This window comes from Elgaria multicarinata, chromosome 13 (genome assembly GCF_023053635.1).
Source record: "Elgaria multicarinata webbii isolate HBS135686 ecotype San Diego chromosome 13, rElgMul1.1.pri, whole genome shotgun sequence".
NCBI classification, from domain to species: domain Eukaryota; kingdom Metazoa; phylum Chordata; class Lepidosauria; order Squamata; family Anguidae; genus Elgaria; species Elgaria multicarinata.
Genome location: NC_086183.1, coordinates 12,418,881 through 12,432,752, shown reverse-complemented (window position 1 = coordinate 12,432,752; position 13,872 = coordinate 12,418,881). Strand labels below are relative to the sequence as shown.

At 48.1% G+C, this 13,872-nt stretch overlaps 1 protein-coding gene across 1 annotated transcript in view; it reads left to right on the top strand.

Moving 5' to 3' along the window:
- Nucleotides 1-13,872, top strand: part of MAP3K6 (mitogen-activated protein kinase kinase kinase 6) — a 67,960-nt gene that overhangs the window by 42,416 nt on the left and 11,672 nt on the right. Inside the window, exons 14-21 of the mRNA XM_063140464.1 lie at nt 1,285-1,418; nt 2,843-2,970; nt 4,405-4,541; nt 6,495-6,600; nt 8,101-8,258; nt 9,267-9,444; nt 9,560-9,722; nt 12,207-12,378. Of these exons, the coding sequence (XP_062996534.1) occupies nt 1,285-1,418; nt 2,843-2,970; nt 4,405-4,541; nt 6,495-6,600; nt 8,101-8,258; nt 9,267-9,444; nt 9,560-9,722; nt 12,207-12,378 (1,176 nt within the window). The remainder of the gene's footprint in view (nt 1-1,284; nt 1,419-2,842; nt 2,971-4,404; nt 4,542-6,494; nt 6,601-8,100; nt 8,259-9,266; nt 9,445-9,559; nt 9,723-12,206; nt 12,379-13,872) is intronic.

Sequence of the window (13,872 nt, the reverse complement as noted above, 5' to 3'; positions counted from 1 at the left end):
CTGCCTGAAGGACAAAATGGCTTCCATGTATGGCAGCCAACCAGACTAGCAGTTGAATCTTGCTTCACCGTTAGCTGCCTCTGCTACACTTGAGGGCAGCCAGCTAGCTAAGGCCGCACAGGGCAGGCTGTGTGGTGACTGCCCTCCACCACCTCACTGTCACTCTCTGCTCCCAAGATCTTCTGTGTGAGGCAGCCACCTCGGTCAAACGGTAGGGCCGGTCTATGCATAGAGCACAGGTGCCAAACGTGGTGATTCCAAGACTTCTCCCCAAAATGTGAGACAACAAAGAGATTCTCTGTGCAATCCACAAAGTCTTTATTCAGTAGAAAAACACAAACACCAAAAAAAATCACCTCTTCACACCTGAAGCAACTGCGAAGGCTTAATTATCCTTGTAAGTTGTATCCACTAAATGGACATTTTCCCGTTGTGCCCAACAGACTTTTACCGGAATCTTCCTTTAGGGAGGGTCCTCTTGACCCTCTGATGTGCTGCTAGCCTGGCGGCTGTCTCCCACCTCCTCTCAACTCTGCCTCCTTGACCCTGCGGCGGACTCTGGGATCGGTCAGTTCCAGTGCTCCCTCCCTCCCCCTCCGACAAAGGTGGAGATCCCTGGGGAGGCAGGGCAGAGAGATGAACATCTCTCTGCCCCGCCTCCCCTGGGATCTCCTCCTTTGTCGGATGGGGAGGGAGGGAGCACTGGAACTGACAGATCCCGGTTGGGCCTCCTGTTCGATAAGCTCCTGAGAAGATTCTTCCTGGAGAGTCTTAGGGAATTTCCTCCCTCACTCCCTGTCTTGGCTGGGCTTCAAGTTCTGCCTCCAAGTCTGACTCAGAATGTGAAACCAAACCAGAAAGCCCGGGCCCCATCTTTCAGCCCAAGGGCCGAATTCGGTTTCAGAAAAGCTCTCAGGGGACCACATTCCACTGTTGGGTGACATTGAATACAAAAGGGTCAGGGCCAAAAATACCAGTATATTTAAAGCTGAAAGACCTTACTGCCAGTAATTAAGCCTTAGGAGAGGCATTTCAATCTTTTAGAACGGGGGGGGGGGGACCCACAAATGCCTGAAAACCACCAAATGATGTGACAGTCAGGGGAAAGGGAGGTGGGGGCCAGGGGAAGGATCATGACCCTCTGGGGGACCCCAGAGGGCCAGATTGGGACAGTAGGAGGGCTGCATTTGGCCGGCAAGCCAATGGTTGGACATCCCTGACAAAATGGTTACTCCAGACAGGGCCTTGTAGTTCTCTAACTCTGTGCTTCTTTGGATTGCGCAGTACGCCTATGAATACACGGAAGCAGGTGACCGGATGATTCTGGGTAAAGGGACCTATGGGGTGGTCTACGCTGGGCGAGACCTCAGCAACCAGGTGCGCATCGCCATTAAGGAGATCCCGGAGCGGGACAGCAGGTATGAGCTGTGGGCTAGACCCCTGTGTGGGGATTTGGGTCTTCCTTCGTGTGGTGGGGAGAAAGCAGGGAGAACTTTGGGATGTCTTTGTAGAAACAAAATGGAGGAGAGCTCTGGGATGATGTGGAATTCCCTCCCTACACCACCCACCCCGGTGCTCCTTGGCAGGATCCTTGAGACAAGGCCGGCCTTTCCTTCAAGATATTTTGCCGCTTGAGGCAGAGCTGCAGATGGTTCCCACAGAGCCCAGTCAAGGTACACGATACCCAAAGCCATTCAAATTATTTGTGTATCTGAGGCAAATAAATAAATAAATCCCACCAGCACCTCTCCTCCTCCTCAGCAGTAAAAGTACAATAATACTGAATTGAAATAACCAACAATGCGCTGCCCTTTCATGCCACCAAAACCATCTGCCTAGCTCTTCCTGAGGCTAGTGGTGCAGCTAGTAAATGTTTGACCCTGGACTTAATGGTCTTCCTTTTGGTGCCCATGAGTATTACTTCAGTTGTGAAGCACTCAGCTAACATTTCTCTTCACCCCCAACCAGCTTTTCACGCTTTACAACTGCTTCTACATTACTGATATGTTAGAACAACAACCACCAAACCGTTCATCGATGCTGGTTTGAAGAAAAAGGCTCTGAGCAGCTGCAGTTTCGCATTTGAACGTCACTTAAATCATAGCCCCATCATTTATTTATTTTTATTTATTTATTTATTGCATTTCTATACCGCCCAATAGCCGGAGCTCTCTGGGCGGCTCACAGAATTAAGGCCATTCAAAGTATAAAACAACAGTATAAAACCATAATATAAAATACAATATAAAAGCACAACCAAGATAAAAACAGCAGCAGTGCAAAAATACAAATTTAAAATACAAATTTAAAACAGAAAAGTTAAAATTAATTTATAGACTGTTAAAATGCTGGGAGAGTAAAAAGGTCTTCACCTGGCGTCTAAAAGAATATAGTGTGGGTGCCAGGCTAACCTCCTTAGGGAGCTCATTCCACAGCCAGGGTGCCACAGCAGAGAAGGCCCTCCTCCTGGTAGCCACCTGCCTCACTTCCTTTGGCAGGGGCTCACGGAGAAGGACCCCTGAGGATGACCTTAGGGTCCGGGCAGGTACATAAGGGAGGAGGCGTTCCTTCAGATAGCCTGGCCCCAAGCCGTTTAGGGCTTTAAATGTTAATACCAGCACTTTGAATCATGTCTACAAGAATAAAATGGAGTTTGTTTCTGCTGACCTGATGCCCACATCACCTGCTGCTCTCTAGGTGCTCCTTTGGGGTCTCCCAGGGTTGGCAGGCCCCGGAGACCCCAAGTTCCAGCCCTAGCTGCAACGCTACCTAAGGTTAGGGCCGGCCCTGCCTTGGCTGAGGGTGAGTTTCTTTCTCACGCATTGCCACGCTTGCTCCTCAGATACTCTCAGCCTCTGCATGAAGAGATTGCTCTCCACAAGCGTCTGAAGCACAAGAACATTGTCCGCTATCTGGGCTCTGTCAGTCAAGATGGTTTCCTCAAGATCTTCATGGAGGAGGTACCTGGGGGTAAGTAGGTGGAAGGATGGGTTTCTGGAGTTGGGTTGAATCCTGTCAGGCCTGGTGGTAGCAGACTGAGGCCTCAGCTAGACGAGGGGGTCGGAGGGAGGCGATCTCTCAATTTTATGATTGCGAGATCGTCGCCATCGTTTACACGCGGCACGCAACATCGCGGCCGCCATTTTGTTTTAGTTTTTAAAGGAGAAGGAGCGTACAAGCGCTTGTCTGTGAAACAGTAAGGTTTTTTTTTTTAAAAAAAAAAAAAATCCCCGCTCCCTCCACCCCACCCCTGATGGGCACAGAGCTCCTGAGAAGTTCTGTGCCCCGTGACCGGCTCCTGGCTCCTCACAGTTACTCATGAGGAGCCAGGACAAACCGCGACGCCCGGCCACACGTTCCGCGGTCTCGGGATCAGCCCAGGACCGCGGAAAAAACGGTCTAGAAGGGTAGGGCAAAATCCCAGGGAAATGGAGAGATTATCTCTCCCTGCTCCCAGGATCCCTGTGCGTCATCTGGATGCACAGGGATGATCCCGGGGCAATCCCCGGGATAAGCCTTCGTCTAGCCAATCTTTGGTCACTTATATTGGCTGGCCTTGGAGATGGGCTGGGATTGATTCAAAATGCTTCAGCTGGGCTTATTTGTTAATGGTCAGCAGGTAAAATAATATGCCACTTTTTCCAGCTACACTAGCTACCAATTTTTGTTTCCAGGCTCAAATCAAATCCTGCTGCTGGCCTTTAAATGCCTTTTTAGTGGTAGCACCTAAACTATAGAATAGCCTTCCCAGTGGAAGCTCATTTTGCTTCCTCCTTGCCCACTTTTAAGACTGTTCCTTTTCTCTCTCCCAGTGAGCATTGTTTACTTAGTGCAGGGTGGGAAACTTAGAGCATTGTTTACTTAAGAACATCAGAAGAGCCCTGCCGGATCAGACCAAGGGTCCTTCTAGTCCAGCACTCTGTTCACACAGCGGCTGACCAGCTATCGACCAGGAACTCACAAGCAGGACACAATGCAACAGCACTCTCCCACCCATGTTCCCCAGCAACTGGTGTATATAGACATACTGCCTCTGATACTGGAGGTAGCACTTAGCCATCTGGACTAGTAGCCATTGCTAGCCTTCTCCTCCAGCAATTTATCCAACCCCTTCCTTTTAAAGCCATCCCAATGGGTGGCCATCTCCACATCTTGCGGCAGTGAATTCCATAGTTTAACTATGCACTGTATGAAGAAGTCCTTAAATGGTTTTAATTTTTGAGAACCGCCCAGAGAGCTTTGGCTATTGGGCGGTATAAAAATGTAATTAATAAATAAATGATAGCAGGCAGCTCGTTCATAGACTCAGTGGAGGTGATCGCCTTAAGGCAGTCATTCAGGGGTCTGGGCCCCTAGAGGCTTCCAGATTCTTCCTTTCTCATTCTCCTTGCCCCCCAAATTTAGGAAGTCTCTCCTCTCTTCTGCGCTCCATGTGGGGACCCTTGAAGGACAATGAGCCAACCATAGTTTACTACACCAAGCAAATCCTGGAGGGGCTGCGTTACCTGCACGACAACCAGATCGTCCATAGGGATATCAAGGTGAGAACTGTCCCGGCTTGGGCTGAGAGCATTTATGCTGTGGGTGTTACCGCTGTGCAGCACTGCCAGGTCAGGAAGGGAGCGGGGCGGGAGAAGGGAGGTAGAAACGAGCGGACAGACAAACTCTGAGGAATGAAAAGGAAAGGAGTCTACGATTTGTCCAGCGGGGTGAAAAAATGACCTTCAGGGGCGTTGCGATTCAGTAGCCTAAGGCCATGGCTAGACGAGGGCTTATCCCGGGGATCGCCCCGGGATCATCCCTGTGCGTCCAGATGACGCACAGGGGATCCCGGGGGCAGGGAGAGATGATCCCTCCATTTCCTTGGGATTTTGCCCTACCCTTCTAGCCTGGTTTCTCCATGGTCCCGGGCTGATCCTGAGACTGCGGAATGTGTGGCTGGGCATCACGGTTTGTCCCAGCTCCTCGCGAGTAACTGCAAGGACCCGGGCATGGGGCGCGGAGCTCCTCAGGAGCTCTGGGCCCATCGGGGGTGGGGTAGGGGGAGCAGGAGCGTTTTTTTAAAAAACAACAACACACTCACAGTTTGCACAGGAGCGCTCCTGCACTCCTCTCCGATAGAAAAACTAAACAGAATGGCGACCACAATGTCCTCTTCCTCCTAGGATGTCGTACGCAGACAAGGGCGACGATCTCACGATCATAAAATCGTGAGATCCTCACCATAAACACGGAAGCAAATCCTAATTCAATGCTAAATTGATTTCGTACATCTAAACTTTAGCAGGGTTGTTGAACTTTTTTCAGCCTGGGGGGTCAAACTCTGTTTCGGAGAAGCTCTCAGGGGCCGCATTCCAGGGGTGGGCAAGGCCAAACGCAAAAAGAGGACGGGTCCAAAGATAGAGGCTTATTGTAGCTTAAAGCTCTTATTGCCAGTAGCTCAGTCTTAGGCGAGGCCTGTAAACCTTTTAGACAAACAGACAGTGTAAAAACCAGGAAACCACCAAATGCTATGTGGGCGGGAGAAAGGGTGGAGCCAGGGGAAGGGGGTGTTGCCTTCTGGGGGATTCAGAGGGCCGGATTTGACCCACAGGCCTGAAGTTCAACACCCCTGCTTCAGAGTAAGTGTTTTGGCCATGTCGATGCTAAACATGGATATGGAGTTACATTTTATATTTCGAGTTATTCATGTAACACTGTGTGCGCCTGAGTCTTTGTGTATGAGTGTGTACACGCACATATATTCCATTATAATGGCCTGATCCTACGCGTGTTTACTTTGGTGCAAGTCCTATTGTGTTGAGTGGCGCTTACTCCCAATAGAGTGGGCCTGGGACCGCAGTCAGCGTGCTCTATTTGTTGACTCGTCTTAGCGTTTAGAATTTAACATGAGAGTAATTTTGATGCCGCTTATTCACAGCATCCCTGAAGAAAAGCACTTTCAGAATGTGTCAGGCATAGCATAATATATACTGATACCGGTCTCAATTTTCTGAGTGCCCATATCCTTATATAGCCAAAATGGCATCACCCCTACACAAGGACGTATCAGCACATTAGGGGAAACCCAAAGGTGTGCAGAAGTGCAAAAGATCTTTAGTGGGAAATACTACTGAGAGACCCTTTCTCCCCAAAAACAGCCCAGTGAGGACTGAGCATGCTCAGTGGCACCAGAATATTGACCGGTGGTTGGAATGGGTTGGGAGAAATACCAGAAAATCGTTAGAGAAAGGGGATGGAATGGAGTGAAGAGGTCATGGCTGAACAGGAGCACTCCATGCTGCAACATTTTGTTGCAAGCCTCACCTGAAGATTCTCAAACATGTTCTTTTCAGAGCACCAGTCTTTGGGGCATTTTTACTGGAGGGTTTCTTTCTTTGTTTGTTTTGGGGTACTTCTTTTTCTTCACGCTTTGGAGGTGGGGAGCACCCTCACTTCTTGGGTGACTCTTGGATCTCCAAAGCAGTGACTGTGGGTTTTTGGGGGGTTGACAGGGAGATAACGTCTTGATCAACACATACAGCGGAGTATTGAAAATTTCAGACTTTGGCACATCTAAAAGGTTGGCAGGGATCAGCCCCAGTGCAGAGACATTCACAGGTAAGGAATTATTTATGTGCGTGTGTATTTGGTAGGGGAATGAATTACACTTATTAAGGCATCAACTACCCTTATTAATTTTGGTACAGAAAACTCTAATCTATTAGTGAATAACAACAAATCATCTGTGTATAAAGCCGTTCCTAATGCGCAAAGCTGAACATATATCTGTTTTGCCTAATTGCACATGCCAAGTGTTCCAAGTAGCTAGACAGAGGACAGCCTTGCTTCATACCCCACTCTAACCATTTGTCAACACTCCTGACACAGGAGAGAGAGATAAAATACAAATCCATTTTTGAAATTCCTGTGGAAATTCAATTTCCTACCAGGTCAGGAACATAAACTGCCAATATAATTTGTCGAACACTTTCTCAGGCATCAAGTGAAATAACTGTTGTGGAATAGATTCTTTTAGAATTCAAACCAATCAGATTTACTGCAAGCCTTAATATATCTGTTCCCTGTCTCCGGTGAATAAATCCCACTGGATCAGGATGAACTAATGTATGAAACACTCGCTTAGGAGCAAGTTTATTGAACATTTTTGCTGACACTGGGGTTGGGGAGAGACCTGGCCCCCATCTATATGACAACGGGATTGCTCCTCATTAAATATAAACCTGAATTTTCGTTGATTTGAATGTAGGTAAAGAGCGTCACACTGCGGCAACAACAGCGATTTATATCCTGAATTTTTTATATATATAGTGAGTTATGAATGCACACATGCGCATTATCGCATCTACGAAGCTACGGAGGAGAGAGGAGCGAAGCTATAAATTTTATATGCAGAGCTTTGCAGATTCATATAACACACAAACTGGGAGCGGGGTGGGGGAAGGAACGAGGAAGCAGAGGGAAAGAAATGGGGCTTCAGAGAGAAAGGAACGAGGAAGCAGAACATGTCTCCTTAGTCTGGCTGCCAGTTTCCCCCTTTGTTCCCATAGCTGATCCTGTCACATCATTGCTTTCCATAAGGAAATTCAAAGAATGAGGGGGGGTTGGGACAGGGGCATGGGGCAAACAGACTCCATAAACCAGAAGCGGGGGGTGGGGAATGAGGCTACAGAGGGAAAGGAGCGAGGCAGCAGAACACATCTCTTTCGTCTGTCTGCCCGTTTTCCCCTCTTTCTTTTTCTGAACCGCCCAGAGAGCTTCGCATATTGGGCGGTACAGAAATGCATTAAATATATAAATACGGGAATAAATCTGTTTTAAGAAGCTTTCTCTGCGGAGCTCCGCAGAGAGACTTCAAATGAAAATCGGGGTGATCTAAAAGTCGTGGTAAATCGCAAATGCGAAGAAGCACATTATCGGGTTAAAAATCCAGCGCTGCGGCGAATGGATGGCTGCGTCATGTAACCTAAAATGCGAATCTGCACATTTAGGTCGGGGTAAACAAGCCGTATAAACAAGCCTCTGACCTGCTCCGTCCGGCCGGTAACACGGAGTAGCTGCCATGACTCATTCTGGCGTCTCCCTTCATTCCTTCGGCAGGCACTCTGCAGTACATGGCGCCAGAAGTCATTGATCAAGGCCCCCGTGGCTATGGCAAGCCAGCTGACATCTGGTCCCTGGGCTGCACCATCATCGAGATGGCTACAGGCAAGCCCCCGTTCTTCGAGCTGGGCAGCCCGCAGGCCGCCATGTTCAAGGTGAGTCCTGGGAGAGCCCATGGGGATCCTGGCAGATGACCAGCAACACGGATTAGCTGACATTCCCAGTTTGCCAGCCGTGCCAGTCTCTGTCTAGGGTCACTCTAGCAAGTTGGGTAAACTCAACGCAAGAGGAGTGTGGCAAGGGTGTAGTGGTAAATTTAGCCACCCAGTTGACCCCATAGCCATGTACCTTTCCACCTTCCCATGTATATACCCAGTTGTCCCCTGAGATCTTACTGGTTCTGCGAGCAATGTAATGTCGACAAGTAATGACACGGAAGCGGGCCTTCTCCTTTGGAACATCCTCCCACATGACATTCGAGAGGCAGAAATGGTGGCAAAGTTTTAAATGCCTGTTTATACAGGCTTTCCCTGCCCTATAAAGGGTCATATTACTGCCTCGTTTTATTGTAATCCTATGCACTGCTTATCTCTTGATGTGGAGCAGTTTATAAATTTAACAATGATGATCACGATGATGATAATGCAAAATGTTATATTGTTTATTAAGTTTAAAATACTGTTATTAACGTATCTAAAACTAGGAAAAAGAGGGTGACATGGATCAGTGTTACAGAGGGCCGGCTTTGCATTCGTAATATCCTTGGTTCATACTCTGGCATGTCTGTTTCATGGCCTGCAGGAGGCTGAGCTGGGCTGCTCAGGATCTCTGGCTGAGACCCTGGTGAGCTAATTAGAATAAACAAGACAAGCTTAGAAAAGTGGGACCTGCAACAGACTGTTGCAGCGTAGAGCCCTGCTGTTCAAGACTCAGGCCACTCCATTAAATCCCCCTACCCCCAGTTCCACCCGACCCCCAAGAGTTAGTCAACAATTTATGGTCACTGAGGACGCTCAATCCTCACTGAGTTGTTTCCTCCCATTAGAATTTTCTCCTAAAGTTTTTGTACTGCAAACCTTGCGGTTCCTGTTGTGAGTAGGTGTGGTTCCATTGTGGCAGTGCTTCTGACAACGTGCTTTCACCAGTCATGTGTCTTTTCTCAGGTGGGCATGTTCAAGATCCACCCTGAGGTGCCCAGTTCCATGTCAGAGGAAGCCAAGGCTTTTATCCTGAGTTGTTTTGAAGCCGATCCAGACATGCGAGCAACTGCTGCTGCCTTGCTTCAAGAACCCTATTTGAAGGCACCCAATCGGAAGAAAGCCAGGAGCCCAGTAGTGCCAGGTGAGGTGGAAAGCCAATCAGTGAGCCAAGCTAAGCTGGGATTCCTGGTTGTTTGGACTGTGGCTTCTCCTTTTCTTTACCTCCAGCCTTGCAGTCTTCTCTGTTCTCTCTACAGATGAATTGTCTGCCCCAAACACGCCTGAAAGGTCAACATCAGTGGAGGGGGATGGTGAGCCCAGGAACCGCTCAGCATCCTTGCAGTCCTTGAGAGCACAGACAGAAAACAAATTTCTTTCTCGGAGCTCCAGTGAGGTGGCCCAGAAAGTCAATTTCCTAAGGTAAAGTCTGGGGCAAAGGGAACTCTTTACACGGACAGCTTCATCGTATACATTGTGCCATACGGCATTGAGGCGCAACATAGGCACTGGCAACTTAAGTGGTTGATTAACAGGGTTTTAAATGGCTCCCTGGTTGGGCCCTTAATGTAGGCCTGCAGCAAAGTTTCTTCTAGGCCAAGGGAAGAGGGGGACCCTGGAGAATGACTTGCCCTTAAGGGAACGGTACACAGTTAATTCACTGTGCCTGAATACAACACACACCTGCTTTAATACAATCATTAGATTTCATTGAGAGAGTTTGGATATAACACTACACCATTGTTGAACATGTTCAGTCTGGAGAAAAGAAGACTGAGGGGAGACACGTGAGCAGTGTTCAGGTACATAAAAGGGTGCTACAAGGAAGATGGTCAAGAACTATTTTCCATGGCCACAGAAATCAGGACCCGAAATAATGGGTAGAAGTTACTGCCACGACACAGGCTCTGAACACCAGACCTCACGTCTGCCACCACTTCTTATGGGGCGACACAGGCTGTGAACACCAGACCCGGCCGAGGCTACTCCCTGCTCAAGCCAAGCACCACCGCTTGGTACGCCTGAGGCAAGGGATAAAGCCCACCTTCCTCCAAACTATGTGGAGAAAGGGGTTTAAAATGGAGAATGGATTTTAATATATATAATAATGCGCTGTGAGTTATATCTGCTACGGTGAATGATTGTCAGAGTGGGTGCTGAATGTGTAAACTTGAGATGATAAATGCCAAACAGACACATGGGATTTTTGTGGTAGTTTAAAAACAAAACAAAATTTATTTTTAAAAGTTCATAAGCTTTGTTTCAAATAACATTTAAAAACCTTTTTGAAACCTTCTATACAATCCGGTCACTCTCACATTCGCGCTTTCCTTTTTCTCACACAATCACTCTTGAACTTTCTTTATTCTCAGTATTGATTAATATACTTCCACTACGTGCACACCACACTCTAAAGACACCACTCACTACACTGACCCTCAAATTTCCCAGAACTTAAGTACCATAAACACAGAGAGCACTACAGACTCTAAGAGTACCTAACAAGTCTCCCTGAAAAGGTTCTCTCTAAAAGAACCTCTGAAAAGAACAAGAACTCTCAATCCCCTTAGTCCTTCCCTTATATATCACTCCTCCCCTCTCCCAAGACATTCTAACTCCGCCCACTCAGGCCAACATTCTAAAAATCACAGACTTACAAACTGCAGACATACATTTGGAATTGACCTGTGGGGTGTAACGCCACAGTTACAGCTACCTAAATTCCGATGAAAAATAAAGAAAAACTTCATGGCAGTAATTGCTGTTCAACTGGGGAACAGTCTACCTACGGAGGTTGTGGCTTCTCCATCTCTGGAGGTTTTTAAGAAGAGGCTGGACAGCCACCTCTCATGGGTGGTTGAACTGGTTTTCCTGCACATTCCAGAGGGTTAGACTAGATGACCCTTGCGGTCCCTTCCAACTCTGATTCTATGGTTGAATGCACTGTTGATGTCTGACAAAATAAGGAGGACTTTGACCGCCACCTGGTGACAGCCTTTTGTCACTACTATGATGAACTTTCAATACTATCATTTCTGAGATAATACAGACGACCATGACCTTTGAACACTCCTTAAAAAAATAATTACTCATCATTATTAACAAATGAAGAGCCATACTCCATGATTTTAGCCATGTAAATCAAAGCTGTTGCGGCAATTAATAGCCCACAGGGCTATTGATCCGGATCAGGGCCCTAGCATAGTGGATAGGGGAGGGGGCTCTTAAGATCTAATTTGGGGGCCCTGCTCCTAAGTTAGAGCAAAGAAATGAAAAGATGAAGGTGCTAGATACAGATTTTAAGTAATGCCTGCTTTGGCCCTAAGTGTGCAGCCAGAACAGAGGGGGCAGCTGTTAGCCTGATGGGATGCCTACATATAACATGGGTCATCACCAAATGTGTATAAAGCAGGGGTGGTGGGGCAGTTTGGAGCAGAGAAACAGCAGGGAACCGTTCCTTCCCTCCCCCATTGATGGGCTGTATGGCTGGAAGTGAGGCCTACCAGGGGACAGAAGTCGGTAGGTTGGAGGGTGTGTGTGTGCAAGCAAGTGGGGGAGGGTTCCGCACCCCTTCCCTCTCCCTGTGCTTTCGTTTCAAATCCTTCCCCCTTCTTCTGTATGAATTCAGCTCAAGCCCCATCCGTGTCCCTAACTCAGGGCCGGGCAGAAGATCAGTCTCCAGATGGTTTGGACTTCAATTCCTAGAAGCCCCTGCCAGCATGGCCAATGGTCAGGGATGCTGGCAGGTGGAAGTCCAAAATATCTAGAGCAATATTGTTCTGGCCACCCCAGCTAAAATGTGGTTTGTGCTGCCTCCACCCATAACGAGTCCCTGGGCGGAAGGGATTTCCCCCAGCTGCTGCGTCTCTTGGATCCAATCTCCCACGCCCCGATGTGTCTACTCAGGGCTCCTGAGGAATTCTCCCACCTTGACTTCAACCTCTCCTCTTCATCCCACGAGGAGAGTGGCTGCCTGTTCTTGCTGAAGAAGGACAGCGAGCGGAGAGCCACCCTGCACAAGGTGCTGACGGAAGAGCTGTCCAGTATTGCGGCTGCCCTTCATGGGGCCCAGGATGAGGTAAGCACTGCGCAGGCCAGGGGGACTTCAGAAGTGCCCGGCAGGGCTGGCTTTAGGTGTGGGGAGAGACACCCTCAGTGCCCCACTCCATCAGTGAGTCTACCTTCTCACCTCCATTGTCACCTGCTGCTCTTGTTCCCCCCTCCTCTTTCTCATCATTTGCTCCCATTTGCTCATAGAATCAAAGAAAAGTAGAGCTGGAAGGGGCCTATAAGGCCAACTCCGTGATCAATGCAGGAATCCACCTTAAAGCATACCAGACAGGTGGCTGTCCAGCTGCCTCTTGAAGGCCTCTAGTGTGGGAGAGCCCACCACCTCCCTAGGTCACTGGTTCTATTATCATACTGCTCTAACAGTCAGGACATTTTTTCCTGATGTCCAGTCAGAATCTGGCTTCCTGTAACTTGAGCCCATTATTCCGTGTCCTGCACTTGGGGAGGATCGAGAAGAGATCCTGGCCCTCCTCTGTGTGACAACCTTTTAAGTATTTGAAGAGTGCTATCGTATCTCTCCTCAATCTTCTCTTATCCAGGCTCAACATGCCCAGTTCTTTCAGTCTCTCCTCATAGGGCTTTGTTTGCAGACCCCTGATCATCCTGGTTGCCCTCCTCTGAACACGCTCCAGCTTGTCTGCATCCTTCTTGAAGTGTGGTGCCCAGAACTGGACGCAATACTCTAGATGAGGCCTAACCAGGGCCGAATAGAGGGGAACCAGTATCTCGTGCAATTTGAAAGCTATACTTGTCTTAATGCGGCCCAAAATAGCTTTCCTTTCCCAATCCCATCCAGGGATTGGAGGGGCATGAAATAAAAGCGAGCCCTCACAGCGTGAGTTTTGTTGTGCACCCAAGCTGGCAGCACATCTGGCCTTTCCTGATTTGGACTTTGCAGGGTAGTCGTCAGCTCTGTAGCCTTCCAGAGCTGGGGGGAATAGGGGTGGCAGGCAGGGGTGTACAGTGAGCACCTGGGCAGCAGATGGAACAGGTTGGCACACAGCTCAACTGGTCACAGTCTTCTGCCCTATGGTCAGACAGACTGCATTTCTGTTCAAATGCTAATAATTACTTCTAAATTTGCATCTGTTCATGTAAATTAGCACATGAGAAGAGAGAATAATGTATTACCATCACAAGACCAGCAAAACAGAACAGCACTGTAAACACAATAATACTCCCAGGGCCAGCAAAGTAAGATGGGGCTATAAATATAATAATATAAAAAGGTAATAATGAATTAAAAGGACAAATAAATAAGCAATTAATTATATTGTACATTGTACATGTCCCACTCATAATAATATTGGCTGCTTGGCCACTGTGTGAACAGAGTGCTGGACTAGATGGACCCTTGGTCTGACCCAGCAGGGCACTTCCGATGTTCTTAATAGGATTTAAAAAATCTCTTCATGTAAATTAGCACATGCAAATTTAATGCAAATTTGTGGCTTCTTTTATTCCCCCCCCCTTTTCCCCCTCCCTCTTTTTGGGCTGCTGA